General features: G+C 34.4%; 3 protein-coding genes across 3 annotated transcripts; 1 reads left to right on the top strand and 2 right to left on the bottom strand.

Annotated features, from left to right (window-relative positions):
* The first annotated feature begins 1,601 nt into the window (after positions 1-1,601).
* On the top strand, positions 1,602-2,608 carry LOC144553058 (2-hydroxyisoflavanone dehydratase-like). The gene has a single exon (XM_078301130.1). It carries the CDS (start codon positions 1,675-1,677, stop codon positions 2,596-2,598), a length of 924 nt encoding a protein of 307 aa, XP_078157256.1. The 5' UTR covers positions 1,602-1,674; the 3' UTR covers positions 2,599-2,608.
* A 2,058-nt stretch (positions 2,609-4,666) lies between these two features.
* On the bottom strand, positions 4,667-5,978 carry LOC144552924 (BTB/POZ and MATH domain-containing protein 1-like). Its single transcript, XM_078300960.1, has 2 exons — positions 5,584-5,978; positions 4,667-5,385 (listed from the first exon to the last, which is right to left on the bottom strand). Exons 1-2 carry the CDS (start codon positions 5,843-5,845, stop codon positions 4,793-4,795), a joined length of 855 nt encoding a protein of 284 aa, XP_078157086.1. The 5' UTR covers positions 5,846-5,978; the 3' UTR covers positions 4,667-4,792.
* Positions 5,979-12,188: 6,210 nt separating this feature from the next.
* LOC144552513 (BTB/POZ and MATH domain-containing protein 2-like) lies at positions 12,189-12,950 on the bottom strand. The gene has a single exon (XM_078300481.1). It carries the CDS (start codon positions 12,948-12,950, stop codon positions 12,189-12,191), a length of 762 nt encoding a protein of 253 aa, XP_078156607.1.
* Positions 12,951-20,934: the final 7,984 nt, after the last annotated feature.

The raw sequence follows: 20,934 nt of genomic DNA, 5'->3' as shown, positions 1-20,934 counted from the left end.
ACTCTATCTGTTTCCGTATATTTGAATTTTATAATTATTATGAATAAAAAATTTCCAATAACAGCAGTTTGATGGGTTACATATATATGACTTTAATCTTCAATTGCAATTGAAACAGTTTTTTCTTTTTGTGGGTTTCTCCTAGCTACTAGCTAGGGGTGAAAACAGAGAGGATACAGAGCGGATAGTGGTAAAACTATATCTATATTTCATTTTTTATTTTTCAGATACGGATACGGAGCGGATATCAAACGAATACGGATACAAGTTTGGATCAGATCGGATATTTATGAAAATAATATAAAAAAAATATTAAAAAATATTAAAGTTCATAATATTTATCTAATTATAATGATGAATAACATAAATTTTTCATAATATATATTAAAATATATGGTATATATCTACTATTTTGATACGGATAATTGAAACGTAAAACTATATCAGTATTCTTATTCACACGGATTTTTGAATATTGGATATCCACATCTAATTAAGTTTTCAAATATGGATCGAATATTATCCGTACTGTTTTCACCCTACTCCTAGCACAATACTAGAGATTTTTCTTTTTGTTGAGAAAAATTAGAGGTTCAGGCGTTAGCCTCTAGAGAAATGATGGAACCAATATAAACCGTTGCTTTACCATTCTGTTCTGGTTTTTTAATCTTCTAATTTCCCGCGCTGGGTTATTGCCTCGCTTAATGCTAGTGTTGATATTTCAAAAACAAAGTAAATATTTAGAAAATTCCAATGTTGTTAAACATCATAAACGACGACATAGCAATTAATAGAGAAATTATTTGTAAGTTAATATTTCATCTTCCTAACCACTAAAATTACAATCCCCTTGTTCAATTCACAGACCTTCACATGACAATAACATTTAGGTCAACTCTTTATGTACATTTAAATAAACAAGATAACTCAAATCCGGTTGACAGACCTTGCTCTTTTTGTCTCCTCTGGCTTCCAAACCTTTCTACATCTCCTTGCTATTTTCTTTTCCTCTCATTCAGAAACGGATTCGAATGATAAAATCAAAGAACTAGCAATGCATCTCCTTGCTATTTTATTTTTCTTGATTTTAACTATAGAGTTACTTTTTCTTATAGATCTGACGCTGAAACATGAATAAGTATATATAACATATCATCACTTAAAAGGTGCTAATCATTTTGGCATAATTTTTTAATTATTATTCTCAGACAACTAACTCTGGTTTCTACACAACCTGTCCCAAGCTAGAAAAAAGAAGGAGAGTTGTGATAGATGTGGCGAGCCAACGTAAAATACAATCTTTTTGTGACTCTGATTAAGTTTCATTTCTAGCTGCTCTTTTGCTCTATTTGTGGCACTAGAAATCAATCTTAATTGCAAGTTCCTATATTGTTATTTTTTTCATAGGGTGGAGTTTTTGTAAACCGTCCAATCTGTGTTAAAATTTACACGGATGGTTTAGATTCACAGAGCCATTTAGAGTTATTAAGTTTTAAATACATCCAGTAAGTCAACCCTTTCTGCATTCTTATATAAATAAAACAGTTCCCAAGATAGCTTAACCTCTTGATAGGGTAAGCACCCGCATATTTTAATCAATTATATGCTATTAATATAAGTATCTAATTAATCCTTTTATAAATCTGCTCTGCTCCATCTTTCATTCATGGTCAAATGGAAACCCATGATGAAATCATCTATGATTCCGAGGGTTACATCCGAATTTACAAGAGCGGCCGTGTTGAGCGCTTTAGCGGTAATGAGTTTGTATCACCGTCAACCGATCCAACCACCGGCGTCTCTTTCAAAGACACCACAATCGTGCCTGGCATTAGTGCACGGCTTTGCATCCCTAAAATAGACTCTGACAAGAAACTTCCAATACTGGTCCACTTCCACGGTGGTGCATTCTGTCTCCGGTCTGCATTTGAACTGATATTGCACAACTTCTTGGTCTCATTAGTTGCTCGATGCAATGTTGTGGCCGTGTCGGTCCAATATCGACTCGCACCAGAGCACCCCATCCCGGCCGCCTATGAGGATTCTTATGCCACTTTAGACTGGGTTCTTTCTCAGAGTAATAATAGGACCGAGCCATGGCTTGTCAAACATGGAGATTTCACCCGATTATATGTCAGTGGGGAGAGTTCCGGTGCCAACATGGCACATCACACGGCGATGTATGGTGGGACCAAGATCCAAGGTGCAGTCCTGATCCAACCGTACTTCCTTTCTTCAAAAGAGGTCAAATCAGATAAGTTTAATCCAGAAATGACTAAGAATCTGGTAAAGATATGGAAAATAGTGTGTCCATCAACAACGGGTGTGGATGATCCATGGATCAACCCGTTAGCAGAGGATGCACCACCACTTGCCACGCTTGGGTGTAAGCGGGTTTTGGTCTTGGTTGGAGGTGCTGACCCGTTAAGGGACCGGGGCAAAGCGTATTATGAGAAATTGAAGGAGAGTGAATGGAAAGGGGAGGTGAAATATTGGGAAGCTCCTGGAGAAGCACACGGTTTTTATGTGTTCAATCCAAAGTCTGAGGTGTCAGTTGCTCAAGATTTGATCATTGCTGATTTTGTGAACAAGATATGATAAACAAAAATGTTATGTTCTGAACTGCCGAATTAGCGCAGTGGTGCAAGTTCCGTCTCTCTACGGAGAGACACAGGTTCAATTCCTGTGAAAGGCATCTAAAAAATGTTGGTGTATTGGGGCTCTTTAATAAAAAAAAAAAAATGTTCTGTTCTACAAATTAGTGGCACTTTGTATTTGTTTTCGGAAAATAAGAAATACCAATTTCATTAGGTTGCAGTAACAAAATAATGTTTGGTGACCTAATGGGATTCACAATAATTTGATATTTGTTTAGCATGATTGTTATTTGTAACTAGATTTTATTTTTTGATAAGAAAGAAGGGTTATATCCTTATTTAATTGTGATTGATAGTAAGTTACAAAGGGTATTGTAACTAAATCAGAAATGAAATTTTGCTAAAAACATTTGACCCCGTAGAAAAAATAAATAATGGAATTAATTTCAATAATGAAAATCAGATGAAGAATATGATTGAAATTAACTGTATATCCACTGTGATTGTATCTTCTCTGAAATTCTTTGAACATTTTCTCTGTTCATATATAATTGTGTGATTAATAAAATTGCACTTTTTTTCCTGTAGCTACTCTGTTTTATAGCTGAGATTTTCATCAACTGTTTTTTTTTTTTTTTTGACATGTTCTGAGCATTCTGACTTGCAGATTAACAGCCACTTGTATACATTAGAAATGTGCTCAGACATTCATTAAATAAATTGTATACTAATTCAGAATTTACAGTGCACAGTACAAAGGTGCTTAATCACCACTATAATTTTGAATTTTAGAATTATGTATATATTGAAATTTATTGTTTTAAAAGCTTTTACATGGTACATGCCCCCTCATAAAATACTAAATGTATGTCTGTACTTAGAATTCCATTTTGTGGTTTCGGAGACATGAGTTCAAGTTCCACTACCATAAATTATGTACTTTACAGTTTAGCCCCTACAATCTAATTAAATTCTCTAGTTCTGCCTCTGACCATACACTATTCTCTCTTTATCATCAGGTAATCAACCGTTAGAATTCTGTTGCAGATTATAAGTCATCCAAACACCTTCATTTTTGGTGGTGTTTTGAGGGTCCAGATTCTGTTTATATCGTTTGATATTCTTGGTCCATTCTTTATTATGAAAATATGATGATTTGACAGAGAATTGCATCATATGGTTGTGTTGATATGAATTGTGTTACCACTTGAACTATTTAAATTCTCCAATTCTTGCTATGGAGAATTAGATTTGTTTGTAAAATAGTTGCAAAGAGATGTATCTTATTTGGGACTTTAGAATGATATGTCAACTAAAGCACGATCTTCTTTGTAGAGGAAATTACAACTAAAATTAAATGATTAAAGAGAGGAACTAGTTGGTTCACTCATTGTTATGGCTTCTCCTCTAGTCCTAGTTCATTATATTGTATAGATTCAAAGGAATAGCAAGTTGGTTTTGTTAAGCCAATGTATCTCTTTAATAGGGAGTTCATATAAAAAAGGTGATCGTTCTATGTTCTGCTGTTTTACCCACATCATTGCGCCTCAACGGGTCAACCTGATCCAATGTAATCAACGACTAATGGATCGGGTATGGGTTTAACATTTTTTACCAGACCCGACCCATTCAATTTTGACGAGTAATAATTTTTTACGATTGTCTTATTTGCGATATGCATATTTTAAGGATTACTGGTCTGAGCTAAGCAGTTATATATGTACTGGCACTCGATACTTGAGTTCTGGTAATTTTTTATTTTTATTTTGTTAAAATTATGTAATCACAATTGACAACATATTGTTTGAACTATTTTGAATATGATGTAAAAGCGTTTCTGGAAACCTCTTAATCAGGTTCAGAGAAATGATAATTAGATTCATATGGAAGTTCATCTTTGCAACAGTCTCTGATTTGGGTATGATGTAAGAAAAATAATCAATAGACTTTTAGGTTGGAATTTCATTATATTATGAAATTGTATTCCATTAGCATATTGCAAAACAATTGTAACATATATTATCACACATTGCAAGAAGAACACACCTATTATAACCAAAAGCACAGTATATCATCTATGTTGCAGTACATATATTATGGATTCGCAAATCCGACCAAATACATGCAACAAAAACATTTAAGTAAGAAAAGGAAAGGAACATAACAACTGCAACTGGAAGGAGGAAACTATATTATCATTTCACTGATGATTCCTTCAAATTAGAGGGCAACGATCCAATTAGAAATTGCTCAGTTTCTATTACCTCTTGAAGAACTCCAGGAGAGGCTAAAAATTTCAAGCATGTTTCTTTGAGATGATTACAACTGTGCCTCTCGGCTATTGACAACAAGGAAACTGCATTGCTTGTGTCAATACTACTGCACAACATCTTTTCGCATATTATCTTCAATCTCTCCAAACCATATCTATCAGCCGCAACCAATAGATATTGAGCCATTAATTTGGTGTCGTGTTTCTCAACGCTCTCTTTTCTCTCTTCAAATTCAGGAAATGTATCATTATATATGAAATGAAGCAGAGCTTTAAACACTGGAGCTTCCATTTCTTCAATTTTAATTGTATCTGATTTTTCCTTCATCGGACCAAAAAATTGTGCCGAAAAGACTGGAGATCTCGCCGCGAGAATGCACTTGTGAGCATTAAAATTTTGACCATCCACTTTAAATGTAACATCCATTCCATTTCCATTCTCCAAAAGAGGGCCGAGTTGCTGCTGGATGTTACCGGGTGGAACAACGATATGTGGAGTTGGCTCCATCGGAAAAACTTTAAATATAGTAACAACACTTTTAATTATAAAACAATCATCTGTGATATTTGACTCCAACTCTGATCTTTTACAAAATGATTTATAGCCCCAAGCAGAATCAAAGGTTTTGTAATAACTAATCTCTAGAGTTTTGCTTAAGGGTAAAGCACATCCACTTTGGTCTAGAATAGTAAAACAAACATGTGCTTTTATACCTTCTGATTTGTTTTTATGGTAAAGATATATCGATATGTCGTCAACTTCTGCCTCAAGTGAACCATTTGGGTAGTACTTGACACTCCAATCATACCCACCCACATCAAAAATGGTTGATTCAAGAGAATTGCCTTTGCCGATATTCTTATCTACAGAATACCCCTCAATTCTACACATGTGAGATCTCGTTACCTTCTCAATTCGTCTTACACAACCTGTGCTTTCTTGGATTTCAGCGGAATATTGAGTGGAAAGTGACATGGATAGAAATATATAAAGGAGAGGTTTTCTTAATTACAAAGCGGAGAGGTGTCTAGTGTTTCAACGGGATAGTGAAATTTTGTGCTTAGTTTCTCTCTTTTATAGGATGGAAAAGATGGACCAAGCAATAAATATTGGTAGTCTTTTGAAAAGATGGAGAATATGATTCGTTTTCAAGACGGTTTATCTCCTCTGTTCTTTTGAAGCGCCTGTCAATTCAAATTTTCTGTAAGCTTTGTGTTATATTCTGAAAATTTTAAATTTATAAATTACGCCTAATTAAAAAGAACAATTATATTACTCCCCCCATTCCATCCCCCCATTCCAAATTATTTTTATCTCATTTCAATCTGGTTCACATATTTCACGATTTATGAGAAATTTTGCGAATCTAAAATCACGAACATTTTCTACGTAATTTTCTCTTTCAAATGAGATCCATGATGACATACTTTCGGACAAATTATTACAGAAGTATTTATCCCTCATCGTGCAAGTATTTATACCTACACAGACATATGAAAGTAGAGGAGGGTTCAAATGCCTCCATGTTTTTGTGCCTCCATCATGCCTCCATCTCTCTCCATCATTTTCAAAGTTCAAACAGTCGATCCGAACCGCTCAACCTAACCTCCATACTAAAATATGTTTGGAGACCAAATTTTATATTTTTAGGAATTTTTTTTACTATTTTTTTAGATAGGTACAAAATCAGTAAATCTGAACCATCTAAAAACAATATTTTTGTACCTATCTAAAAAAATAGTAAAAAAATTCCTAAAAATATAAAATTTGGTCTCCAAACATATTTTAGTATGGAGGTTAGGTTGAACGGTTCGGATCGACTGTTTGAACTTTGAAAATGATGGAGAAAGATGGAGGCATGATGGAGGCACAAAAACATGGAGGCATTTGAACCCTCATCATGAAAGTATTACTATCAATTATTATAAGTATTTATACTGATATATGAAAGTATTAATATCAAGTATTATAAGTATTTATACTGATATATGAAAGTATTAATATCAAGTATTATAAGTATTTATACTGATATATGAAAGTATCATGTATTATAAGTATTATATGCAAAAAAATATTTTCAAGTATAGGTATAAATACTTGCACGATGAGGAATAAATATTTTTGTAACGACTTGCCCGAAAGTATATCATCATGGATCTCATTTGAAAGATAAAATTACGTAAAAAATGTTCGTGGTTTTAGATTCGCAAAATTTCTCATAGATAGTGAGAAATATGGACGAGATTGAAATGAGATAAAAAAAACCCACCTCTAAAAATGTGCATGGTCCCCCATGTGATTTGAGATTCCCCCCACCTTCCATGAAAAAAATGTGCATGGTCCCCTAAATACTTTCGTGCTTAGGGACAAATACTTTTGTTCTTCGAGATAAATACTTCTGTACGTAAGTATTAATACCTTATGAAAAAAAATGATAGCTGGAGTTTTTTGGCATTTTGTGCGGGGTTAATTGCGGGGTTGATTTTGCGGGGTTAATTATCACCGTCCAATTAAAAAATTTAGTTAACTAAAGAATAAATTAAATTATGAATACATTTATTAAACTAACATAAAAATTTTAATTTATTAAATTAAGGCTAAAAATTAATTCGAGACATTAGATTAGAAATAAATAAATACAACAATAGAATAGAATAGTAAGTACTTTCGTGAAATTAAATTATAAAATTTATGACGTATTTAGAAATGAGAAATTTGTGGAAGTAACATATTAATTAAAATTTAATGAAATTATAAACTAATAACATTAATAAAAATTTAGACTATGATCATAAATAAATTATAAATTTAAATCCACGATTATTTGTATAAAAATTTAACATAAATTCCCATTGGTTTTTGTTAAATAAATTGAAATGTCTGGTTTCGTTTAATTCTTAATTGATGTTAGGAAATTCAGAAATAATTTGACTGTTCTATTAAATCGCACAAAATCAAAATTTAACATAAATAGATAAATGAAACAAACTTTAAATCAACCAATCGATTCGAGAAGGATTAAAAAATTACATACAATAATAAATGATCCGACACATGAAAGACCACACAGATCCCTCCTCAAACTCTTATTTCTCCCATTTCCTTTTTATTCCTTCGTGGAGAAGGAAATTTTCAAAATCCCATTCCATTTTGAATTGAGATCCGCACTCCCCTTCTCTTTTTTTTTTGATGAGAAACCCGTAGGTCCCCTTCTCTTTTGATTTTGTGACAAGTGGACCCCACCACCCTCAAAACCTTTGTTCTCCTATCTCACCTACAATCGGGTCCTACCTCAATTAAACTCGTCTTTCTTTTTCTTTTCTTCCTTGGGAAGAAAGTCCTTCTCTGCTTGTTTTAGTAAGGAAATGAGCACCCTTTTATTCTTTCATTTGAACTGTTCAAAATTAATTACATGGTTTCAATTGATTCGTTTTAATAAATTATATTGATATAAAAGAAAGATAAAAAGAAAAATAAAAGATGAGGGTAGGGGAGATAAACAATATAAATGGAAAATTGAATTGATAAATTAGGAATTAAATTGATGGGATTGGCTGAAATTAAATTAAAACTGGAATGGGCTTGATCCAAACCGAAAATAATATAAATGGAAAATTTCCCTTTGCACTGGGCCGAAACAGAATAATAAATTGAATTGTGATTTTCTTTGATAACTTTAGGCATTAGTTGCGCATGCACTCTTGTACTGAAATTTATAACTCTAAACATGAGTTAGGCTGGGTTGCTGTGGATAGCATAGTGGCCTCTATGCTACGGCTCAATATTTGAGTTTTCAAAATTCAAACGGTCGATCCGAACCGTTCATCTTATTCTCCATATTAATATCTGCTTGAAGACCAAATTTTACATTTTTCTGAATTTTTTTACTATTTATTAAGTATTTTACAAAATTGTTGATCCAACGGTGGCTGCACAAAACAGTAAAACCGTTGGATTAGCGATTTTCAAAGTGGCTTAATAAATAGTAAAAAAATTCATAAAATTATAAAATTTGGTCTCCAAGCAGATATTAATATGGAGAATAAGATGAACGGTTCGGATCGACCGTTTGGATTTTGAAAACTCGAATATTGAGCCGTAGCATAGAGGCCACTATGCTATCCATAGCACCCCAGCCTAACTCCTCTAAATATAATGACTTGTTCAAAATATTTAAGTAGAGGTGCTATCGGATCAGGTCGGGTTCAGATACAATTATATTTGGACCCGTACTCTAAAAGTGTCCGGGTCTGAATTTTGATCCATATACTTATTTGTTTCAAATCGGGTCGGGTCCGGATTCGGATACCTATCTACCCGCCAGTTTTTCGGTTCCGGATAGATAGATACCCATAACTTGTAGATTATCGGATCCGGTTCGGATATGGAGCTGTTTCGGATCCGAAAAGGGTATATGTCACAACTCTCAAACAATTGAGAAAATCATTTATATTTGAGGAGGGATCGGATGACACCCTTTTTTGGTGACATTGAATAACATTGTGCATTTTCAAAGTTTTCAGAGCCCAAACAGTTGATCCAAACCGTTCAACTTGATGGATATGTTAAAATGTGCTTGCAGATCAAATTTTACATTTTTATGAATTTGTTTACTATTTATTAAGTATTTAACAAAATCGCTATATTCATACCGTTTAATTTTTGTACCCATGTTAATAAATAGTAAAAAAATTCAGAAAAATATAAAATTTGATCTGCAAGCACATTTTAACATATCCATCAAGTTGAACGGTTTGGATCGACTGTTTGGACTTTGAAAATGCACAGTGTCATCCGATGTCACCAAAAAAGAATGTCATCCGATCCCTCCTCTTTATATTTAAATATAATTATAATATCTTAAACATCTCACATAATAAATCACTATAATATAAACTAAAAACTGCTGCAACATAAAAAATATACTATTATTCTTGTTCATAAATAGAATATTAATATTTGTTTCAATCAGTGAATAGAGCAATAAATTTCAATAATTTGTGTAAAAAGATAAATATATGGTAGACAAAGAGATCAAGAAAGATATATGGTAGATATTTGAAGGACATATTAATGAGAATAATAAATTTCCCTGATTACAGTAATAAATTTTATTCAAAAAATTAATATGCAAAATATGATTATTACCGTGACATTTTGTTCATTTGATTATATGCAAAATTATATTTCATAGTTATTAATATATGTTTTATTAGGTATTTATACGGATATCGGGTTGGGTTCGGTTATGGATCGGATAACCAAATCAAACCTATATCCTATCCATTACAATATCGGTTATGGTTCGGTTCCAAATCGGATATTAAATTATTAATTTTGTAACCGTACCCATAATTTAATCGGTTATATTTTCTAAGTCATACTCTATCCAAATTAACCGGATCTGGGTCGGTTTCGAGTTGGATCCGGGTAATCGGGTAAAAGTAGCCCCTTTATATTTAAGTGCTAATCAAACCATAAATAAGAAACAAAATTTATATTTAACAAGACTTGAACTTCTGGAATTTAACTAAGGCCGAAAACAGATATTTAATAGTTTTAAAACTAAAAATGAGCAAGATTTGAAATTAATACAAAGTGAGAAAATTTTAATAATAAAAGTAAAGAAGCGCCGAACCAATCTCATAAATTCTACATTGTAAATTTCTCTAGGAAATTGTTGTTAACAAAGAAAAATTTTAAATTTAGGATATACAATAATATGTTTGATTATTCGTATAACATGTACTCACATTTGACTATTTGTACCACGCTCCTATATATATACGATTTGTACCACGCTTATATATATATACGATAGATACGTTAAGTTATTATGAATTTGGTTATCAAATGTGTCACCTAAAATACTTTAATCACTTGTTAATCTTACATATTAGATAACCTGTCATTAAAGCACCCACCACGTAGTTATATAAAATCAGGTAACAAATTTAAAATTTAAAATCTAAAATTTATTAGTTAACAAGGACAACAAATTAACAACATATTTTATTTTATACTTCAAACTTATTACAAATTATTATAATTAGAGTAATAAATTAGTAGCAAATGTATTTTATCGTATAAATAAAGTAATAAATTAACGTATGTAAAATTTTCTAAGTTACGATTTTTAGAATAGGAATTTATTTGGATAAGTAATTAAAACACGTATTTCTATTTTATACGTACTAGAAATCGATTGCAAATGGATAAATAAATTTATAACATGTTTTTATCATATCACTATTGTTATAGACTTAATTGTATAACAAATAATTTCAAAACCGAATCAGGACAGTCGGACGTAATTATTGCAAACAATTGTGACATATATTATCGCACATTTTATAATAAAAAACACAGTACATATATCATATATGTTGCAGTACATATATTATGGATTCGCAAATCCGACCAGATACAAGCAACAAAAACATTAAATAAAAAAAATGAAAGGATAATAACAACCGCAACTAGGAGGAAATTATATTGTTACTTCATTGATGGTTCCTTCAAATTAGAGGGCAACGGTCGAATTAGAAATTGCTTTCAAGCATGTTGCTTTGAGATGATTGCAACTGTGCCTCTCGGCTATCAACAACAAGGAAACCGCATTGCTTGTGTTAATAGTACCGCACAACATCTTCTCGCATATTATCTTCAATCTCTCCAAACCATATCTATCAGCCGCAATCAATAGATGTTGTGCCATTAATTTGGTGTCATGTTTCTCATCGCTCTCTTTTATCCTCGCTACTAAATAGCACGCAAATTTTTTTGGGATTCAAAACTCTATTCACCCAAACAAGATCTAAGCTGTTCATTTAATAGATCTGAGCCACTCATCAAAATACATTTCAATCTCAGCCTTTAATTAATAAATTTAGATTTTATGTATCTGTTTCATGTTGTCAAATATGTAGAAATCTAAATTTAATTAAAACCGTATCCACTACATGAAAAGACGCATAATAATTCAACAAAATCTCCACGCGTTTTCCCTTCTTTCCACGCACTCCACGCGTTTTCCTTCTCTCCATGAATAGGCACCGGACACGTGTCACGCAAAAGTTGGAATATCTCAGCGGAATACGCAAAAGTTACGCAAAAGTTGAGATATCTCAAAGGATACATTCCGGATCTTCCGTGGCCTGTTTGATGTGGTTGTTTGTGTTTCCATTGATTAACAATTCATTGATTTTTGTTTCTCTCATTATTAATTAATACATTATGATAAAATCAAATAAATATTAATCACATCTAAAAAAAGTAATCAAAATAATATTTCAATCCCGTTGCAACGCACGGACACTCAGCTAGTCTCTTCAAATTCAGGAAATGTATCATTATATATGAAATGAAGCAGAGCTTTGAACACTCGAGCTTCCATTTCTTCAATTTTAATCGTATCTGATTTTTCCTTCATCGGACCAAAAAATTGTGCCGAAAAGACTGGAGATCTCGCGGCGAGAATGCACTTGTGAGCACTAAGAAGTTGACCATCCACTTCAAATGTAACATCCGCTCCATTTCCATTCTCCAAAAGAGAGCCGAGTTGCTGCGGGATGTTACCGGGTGGAACAACAATATGCAGAGGTTGCTCCACCGGAAAAACTTTAAAAATAGTAATGACACTTTCAATTACGAAACAATCATCTGTGATTTTTGACTCCAACTCTGGTCTTTTACAAAATGATTTATAGCCCCAACTATCATCAAAGGTTTTGAAATGTTTAATATCTGTTGTTTTGTTCAATGGTAAAGCACATCCACTTTGATCTAGAATAGTAAAACAAACTTGTGCTTTTGTACCTTCTGATTTGCTTTTATGGTAAAGAAATATCGATATGTCGTCAATTTCTGTCCCGAGGGAACCATTTGGGTAGTACTGGATACTCCAGTCATATCCACCCACATCAAAAATGGTTGATTCAAGAAAATTGCCTTTGCCGATATTCTTATCTACAGAATACCCCTCAATTCTAAACATGTGAGATCTCGTTACCTTCTCAATTCGTCTTACACAATCTGTGGTTTCTTGAATTTTAGCGGGATATTGAGTGAAAAGTGACATTGTGATGGAAATATATAAAGGAGAGGCTTTCTTAAATATAAAGCGGAGAGGTACGTGTCTAGTGTTTCAACGGGATAGTGAAATATTGTGCTTAGTTTCTCTCTTTTATAGGATGGAAAAGATGGCCCAAGCAATGAATATTGGTAGTCTTCACTTGGAGGACTTCCTCCCCAGGAAGAAAAGAAAAAGAAAGGTGAGTTTAATTGGGGTAGGGCCCGATTGTAGGTGAGATAGGAGGACAAAGGTTTTGAGGGTGGTAGGGTCTACTTGTCACAAAATCAAAAGAGAGGGAGTGCGGATCTCATTCCATTTTAAAATGAAATGGGATTTTGGAAATTTCCATCAGGAAGGAATAAAAAGGAGAAATGGGAGGTAACACAATTAGCTAGAAAAAAATTCTAGAGTTGTTATACCCAAAGGTCGAGAGTTCAATTCTCTCTCACGACTTCACAACTTCTGCGAAGTTTTTCAAAAAAAGAAAGGAATAAAAAGGAGAGGGGAGAGATTCTAATGATGTGGGGTCCATTAATAAAAAGGAAATGGGAGAAATGAGAGTTTGAGGTGGGATCTGTGTGGTCTTTCACGTGTCAAATCGTTTTGTTTTCTAAATTATTGTATGTAATTATCTAATTCTTCTCTAATCAATTGGAAAAGTTTTCGTCTCTTTTTTTTTTTTTTTTAAAAACTAATTTTTGTTTCATTTATCTATTCATGTTAAATTTTGATTTTGTGAGATTTACTCGAACAGTCAGATTATTTCTGAATTACCTAACGTTAATTGACGATTAAACGAAACTAGACATTCCAATTTATTTAACAAAAATCAATGGGAATTTATGTTAAATATTTGTACGAATAATCATTGATTTAAATGTATAATTTATTTATGATCGTAGTTGTAATACTCCGTCATGTGAATATTTTTTGTATTATCAATGGATTTAGGAACGTATAATATTCAACGTAATAAAAAAATAATAATTTGATAATATAGTTTTTGAAATTGTCTATGCAACACTAGCCGTACATGAATCTTTGATTCATGCAACAAATCCTATAACTATGTCCTGATAATTTATCAGAAGTTAATATGATCATATATTAAAGATTTTTATCCACAACTTTTATGTTAATGTTACGTAAAGATAATAATTACGAGACCTAGAGCTTGTATATTTTGAGCTTTCTTAAAATCTGAACATATAAGCTCCACGTATATATAGGAACCAAATAAACTCACCTAAAATAAAATAGGTCTAATATACGTAATTATAAATTAATATGTAAATAAATATATAGAACATGAGAAATTGGATTTGGGACCTAGATTGATGTCAATTAACCAAAGAATGAGAATTTGCCGGAGATCTTCATTTGATATAATCTAAGAATATATGGGTGGTCTTTTTGCAAAATGTCCATATTTTCATTTTACACGAAGAATAAAAGCATACCACAAATTACTCCTTATTTTTTGTTGGCTTCCATAATTTCTCCATAATTTCTCTGTCACGGTTGTGATTGTAGGCTCATGCGGTCCCATTACAAACGTGATCGTAGACGCAAACGGTCCTTTCACGGACGTGTGATAGACATAATATACGCATTTGATCTAATTTTTATCATGAAATAACACCAAATATCTTGTATTTTGCATATAAAAATAATAGAATACACCTAGAATCAAGTTACTGCCTTTCCTCAGTCTTAATTTGTAGGACATGAAGAAAAATGGAGAAAAATGCCCTCAGTGCGGACGCACTAAGCACTTAGAAGAAAATCTGCCGACTTCAGCATTGAATAGAAGAAGTCCGACCGTAGTGCGGACGCACTCATGCCCTGTTGGGTCCCTCTCTCATTACACTCATTTTTGTATCATTTGTAATTATCTTAGTTTTAGAGGGCCCTTTTGTAATTTTAGCATATATGTGTAAAGCAAACCTTTTTAGTTCACAGTAGAAAAAAAATTGGGGTGCTCTCCCCGACAAAAATCTCTCTTCTATTTCTATTATGTTTTCCTTTTATACCACTCAAAACCCTACATCTGGTATCAGAGCGTAGAGATTCCTGGTGCTTCCGTTTTCTGATTTTGTTTCGCTTTCAGCGTGCTACAGTGATCCGCGAGCTACAGTGAACAGTGATTTTGCTCCTGGTTCGCTGCTCTCCTTTGTTCCACGGTGAGCCGCGATTTTGGGTGTATTTTCTCTGTAGACCGCGTGGGTGAACCAAGATCCCTTTGGTTAATTATGCGCTGATTGCTGTAAGTTTATTTAATCAGAATTTTAGTATTTGGTGCATCCAAGTCTTGGTTTAGTGGTGATTTAAAATTTTGAAATGGAGGAGAGTAATAGTGGTACTATGATCAAACTTACTTCGTCCAACTATTCTATTTGGAAGTCTCGTATGGAAGATTTGTTGTATTGTAAGGATGCTTATGAACCCCTTACGGGTACAAAACCCGATAGTACCTCCGATGCGGCTTGGAAAATTTCTAACCGAAAGACAATTGCCATAATTAGACAATGGGTTGATGATTCCGTGTATCACCATATTTCAACCGAAACCGAGGCTAAAATTTTGTGGGAGAAACTTGAGAGTTTGTATGAGCGCAAGACCGCTCAAAATAAGGCTTTTTTATATTAGAAAGTTGGTTAATATGAAATACCAAGAAGGGTCTTCGGTGTCGGATCACTTGAGTCGGTTTCAAGATTGTGTAAACCGTTTGTCTACCATGAAAATGGTTTTAGATGAGGAGTTACAAGCATTAATTTTGTTGAGCTCCTTACCCGATAGTTGGAAAACTTTGGTGGTGTCTTTGAGTAACTCGGCACCGGATGGTGTTGTGACCCTAGCCATGGTAAAGGATAGCATGCTCAATGAGGAGTTGAGGCGTAAGGAGTTAGGGATCACTAGTGAGCCTTCGGCTCTTGTTACCGAAAACCGTGGTAGGAATGCTTATAGAAACTCTCATGATGATGACAAGCGGGAAAAATCAAGGAGGTCAAAGTCGAGAAATGGGATTATATGTCATTATTGTAAGAAGCCCGGTCATATGAAAAATGAATGCCGGAAGTTAAAAGCGAAAAATGATGGTCTCAAGAGAGATCAATCCAAAAGTAGAGGCGGTGATAATGAGAAGGAACATACCGCCGCAATTGCATCCGATGGAGAAGTGTTTATAGCTTGTGATGAAGGTTTTGTAAACTTAACTAGTCAATATTCCACTTGGGTGGTAGACTCCGCGGCCTCATTTCATGTCACGTCTTGACGTGACTTGTTCACTTCTTACAAGGAGGGTGATTTTGGTGTTGTGAGAATGGGAAACAACGGAGTTTGTAAAATCTCCGGAATTGGAGATGTAAGTGTGGAGACAAGTTTGGGGTGCAAGCTTATTCTCAAGAATGTTCGGCATGTGCCGGATATGAGACTTCATCTAATTTCGGTTGGTGCCCTTGATGATGACAGGTACCAAAGTTGCTTCTTTGGAGGAAAATGGAAATTATTGAAAGGGCATTTAGTTGTTGCTCGCGGATCCAAATCAGGTTCGCTTTATGTGACTCAAGTTAAGGTGTGTGGTGTAGTAAATGTTATAGAGTGTAACTCAACCGATTTGTGGCACTTGCGGTTGGGTCACATGAGTGAGAAGGGTATTGAGATTCTTTCAAAAAGAAATTATGTGCCTAGTGATGGTACTTCTCTCACTTCATGCACACATTGTTTAGCGGGCAAACAACATCGTGTAGCCTTCAAAAGAAATCTCACAAGTAAGAAATCGGGTTTGCTAGATTTGGTGCATACCGATCTTTGTTCAATGGGAGATAGAACCATTGGTGGTGCTCTTTATTTTGTGACATTTGTGGATGATCATTCTAGAAAATTGTGGGCATATTCCCTAAAATCAAAGGATCAAGTATTGGATGTGTTCAAGCAATGGGTTGTGGAGGTTGAAAGAGAAACTGGTCGGAAGTTAAAGTGTGTTCGGTCGGATAATGGAGGAGAATACCGTGGTCCTTTTGAGATATTTTGTAAGACCAATGGTATTAAACTTGAGAAAACCGTACCTAAAACTCCACAACAAAATGGTATAGCCGAACGGATGAACCGCACAATTTGTGAGAGAATCCGATGCATGCTCTCTCATTCTAAACTTTCAAAAGGTTTTTAGGGTGAAGCTTTGAACACCGCGGTTCACTTGATCAACCGTTCTCCTTCACATGCATTGGACGGTGATATACCGGAAAGGGTTTGGAAAGGTAAAGAAATTTCTTATGATTATCTTAAGGTGTTTGGTTGTAGAGCATTTGTGCACATACCCAAAGATGAAAGGTCAAAACTTGATAGCAAGACCAAAGAATGTATTTTTTTGGGATATGGAAATGGTGAATTTGGGTATAGGTTGTGGGATCCAATTGAAAAGAAGTTAGTAAGAAGTCGAGATGTGGTGTTCTTTGAACAAGAAACCATTGAAAATGTGCGGAACCTCGACAAGGCGAAAACCTCTTCAAATAATTTTGTTGATCTAACTCCTATTTCAAATAACAACCTAAATATTGAAACCAATCAGCCAAACCTAAGCCAATCAATTGAAACAAATGTCCCACAAGATGAGAAGAATGACTCTCAAACCGAAATCTCTTCAAATGAGGTTCCACAAGTGCAAGAAGTAAGGAGATCAACCCGAGATAGGCGGGCTACTACAAGGTATTCTTCTAATGAATTTGTTTTGCTTGTAGATAGTGGTGAGCCTGAATGCTTTGAAGAAGCCATATTGTCGGAGCACAAAAGTGAGTGGTTGGAAGCCATGCAAGATGAGATGAAATTTTTGCATGAGAACAACACTTTTGAGTTGGTGGAGTTGCCAAAAGGCAAGAAAGTGCTCAAGAACAAATGGGTGTTTCGGATTAAATCTGAGGGTCAAGATGCAAAACCAAGGTACAAAGCTCGGTTAGTTGTGAAGGGATTCGACCAAAAGAAGGGAATTGATTTTGAAGAAATTTTTTCGCCCGTGGTCAAAATGTCCTCAATTCGGGTAGTGCTTGGTTTGGCTGCTAGTATGAATTTGGAGATTGAGCAACTAGATGTCAAAACCGCATTCCTTCATGGTGATTTGGAGGAAGAGCTACATGAAACAACCCGAAGGGTTTGTGATGAAAGGACAAGAGCACTTGGTGTGCAAGTTGAGAAGGAGCCTCTATGGCTTGAAGCAAGCGCCTCGAAATTGGTATATAAGGTTTGAATCTTTTATGTGTGACAACAAATTTGAGAAAACTAATTCCGATAATTGTGTTTTTGTGAAAATGTATTCTAGTGGTGATTTCATTATTCTTTTGCTCTATGTCGATGACATATTGGTTGTTGGAAGTGATCTAAATAGGATAAAAGAGTTAAAAGAAAAGCTTGGAAATGAATTTGCCATGAAAGATTTGGGTGCGGCAAAGCAAATTCTTGGAATGAGAATCACTAGAGACCGTGAGAAGCGCAAACTTTGGTTGTCACAAGAGAAGTACATTGAGAGAGTACTTAAAAGATTCAACATGAGCAAAAGTAAACCGGTAACCTCTCATCTTGCTAGTCATTTTAAGTTGTCTCATGATAGTTGTCCGAAAGATGACAATGAGGAGGAGGAGATGAGAAACGTGTCATATGCCTCGGCCGTTGGTTCTTTGATATATGCAATGGTGTGCACTAGACCGGACATTGCTCATGCGGTTGGTGTGGTAAGTCGCTTTCTTTCTAACCCCGGTAAGGTGCATTGGAATGCCGTTAAGTGGATTCTTCGGTATTTGAGGGGAACAACCAACCATTGTATTTATTTTGGAGGCACAAACAATCCGGTATTGGAGACATACACGGATGCTGATTGGGCCGGTGATGTAGACACGAGAAAGTCCACATCCGGTTATTTGGTGTGTTTTGGAAATGGAGCCGTGTCATGGCAATCTAAGTTGCAAAAGTGCGTTGCACTCTCTACTACCGAAGCCGAGTACATAGCCATTACGGAGGCATGTAAGGAACTAATTTGGATGAAAAAGTTCTTGCATGAGTTGGGTGTTCGGCAAGAAAGGTATGTATTGTTTTGTGATAGTCAAAGTGCAATTCACTTGAGTAAGAATCCGATGTTTCACTCTCGGTCCAAGCACATTGAGTTGAGATACCATTGGATTCGTGATGTGCTTGAGAAAAAGGAATTGGTGTTGGAGAAGATCCACACGAGTGAGAATGGTTCGGATATGTTGACTAAGCCGGTACCGCCATTGAAGCTTAAAACTTGTTGTGAAAAGGCGGGTTTGATTGAAGGATGCGTTCCATGAGTCGGGAGGAGGAGTTTTGTTGGGTCCCTCTCTCATTACACTCATTTTTGTATCATTTGTAATTATCTTAGTTTTAGAGGGCCATTTTGTAATTTTAGCATATATGTGTAAAGCAAACCTTTTTAGTTCACAGTAGAAAAAAAATTGGGGTGCTCTCCCCGACAAAAATCTCTCTTCTATTTCTATTCTATTTTTCTTTTATACCACTCAAAACCCTACATATGCCCCAATGCGGACACACTCACTAAGCCAAATTTTAGACGATTTCAAAATCTTCGGAAAATAGAAAATCCCGAGCGCATTGCGGACGCACTGGGACGCTGGTGTGGACGCACGTAGGAATGCAGGAAAGTTAAAAAAGGAAATTCGGGAGCCAGTGTGGACGCAGAGAGGAGCTAGTGCAGACGCATTGAAGTCGCAGGTAGCCAAAAAAAATTGTTTTTGACAGTTTTTCTATTTCTGACACATCCAAGACGCATTTTAAGGACTCAAATTAGACCACCCAGTTTGAGAAATTTGTAGAACAATTATCTAATAACCTTCACACATTCTAGGCTCCAAATTGGGCAGAACTTCAGCTATAAAAATAGGAGAACTTTCCCATTCAAGGCATCTCTTGGTGTATATCTCTTATGATTGAATACAGCAGAAAATCTGCAGAAATTCCTCAAGGGCCTAGTGAGGCAAATGAATTCACCGCATAGTGAGGCAAATGAAATAGATTAAGTGATTTTTGAAAGTAGTAAGTAATGATAGGATATGCATTGCATTAAAAGAAGCATACGCATTTTATTTATGTATATTCATATTTGAGTGTATAAGTAAAGATTTTATAAGCTATGGGCTGAAACTGTAACATTATGTAATTTTAGGTACATACGATCTATCGAAAATCTCATAAAAAAATGATACATAAATTATGTAACGCCACGTAATTGAAAATACTAAGTGAAGATACGACGCTAACAATTGATATATATTGATTCTTCCATTTTATTTTATTTTTCTTCTGTACATTTAAATAGATTAATTTGAACAAATTAATCAAATTAAAATATTATGAATAGAAAACTCATATGCTCGATTTATATCATGAAATTAGTAGTCCGTATAATGGACCATAGAAATTGTAAACAAAAGAAGTCCAATATAACCACTTGATTTAACAACTATGAGTAAAATAGCAATTATCCTAAATTAAATCCGGTGTCCCTCTGTTTTTAAATCATGTTCCCTTCATTTTTGGAAAAAAAATGAATCGCTCCCATGTACGCACCCCTTGATAACCCCCGCTCATTAATTATAAATCAAAACTCCTCACTGTTTGTATCCCATAACCGTACCCCATATATTTGAGTTTAATTAAGAATAATTATTTCTGTACCCGCGCTACAGTATCCGCACAGCACCTGCGCTACAGTAATTGCATTTAGAGGAATGATATATTATGGTCCCCACTAATTATATTATATCTACTAATTATTATTCTAAAAAGATATTATATAGTCTCAACTAATTATTATTCTAAAAAGATATTATATAGTCTCAACTAATTATTATTCTAAAATCCTAGCAGCACCCTTTCAAAGCCTCGGCACTAATTCCGCGTCAACATTTCTCTAACAAAAATAGTTGACCTCATAAAAATAAATACTTCAGTGCATAGATATAAA

The sequence above is a fragment of the Carex rostrata genome, chromosome 4, assembly GCF_964058835.1.
Source record: "Carex rostrata chromosome 4, lpCarRost1.2, whole genome shotgun sequence".
NCBI classification, from domain to species: domain Eukaryota; kingdom Viridiplantae; phylum Streptophyta; class Magnoliopsida; order Poales; family Cyperaceae; genus Carex; species Carex rostrata.
This window is presented reverse-complemented; position numbering and strand designations above follow the sequence as displayed.

Coding starts and splice junctions, on each gene's coding strand:
- LOC144552924 (XM_078300960.1), bottom strand. CDS start 5,845: ATGTCACTTTCCACTCAATATTCCGCTGAAATCCAAGAAAGCACAGGT. Junction 5,386..5,583: donor CCATAAAAACAAATCAGAAG/GTATAAAAGCAC, acceptor CTATATTTAAAG/TTTTTCCGATGGAGCCAACT.
- LOC144553058 (XM_078301130.1), top strand. CDS start 1,675: ATGGAAACCCATGATGAAATCATCTATGATTCCGAGGGTTACATCCGA.
- LOC144552513 (XM_078300481.1), bottom strand. CDS start 12,950: ATGTCACTTTTCACTCAATATCCCGCTAAAATTCAAGAAACCACAGAT.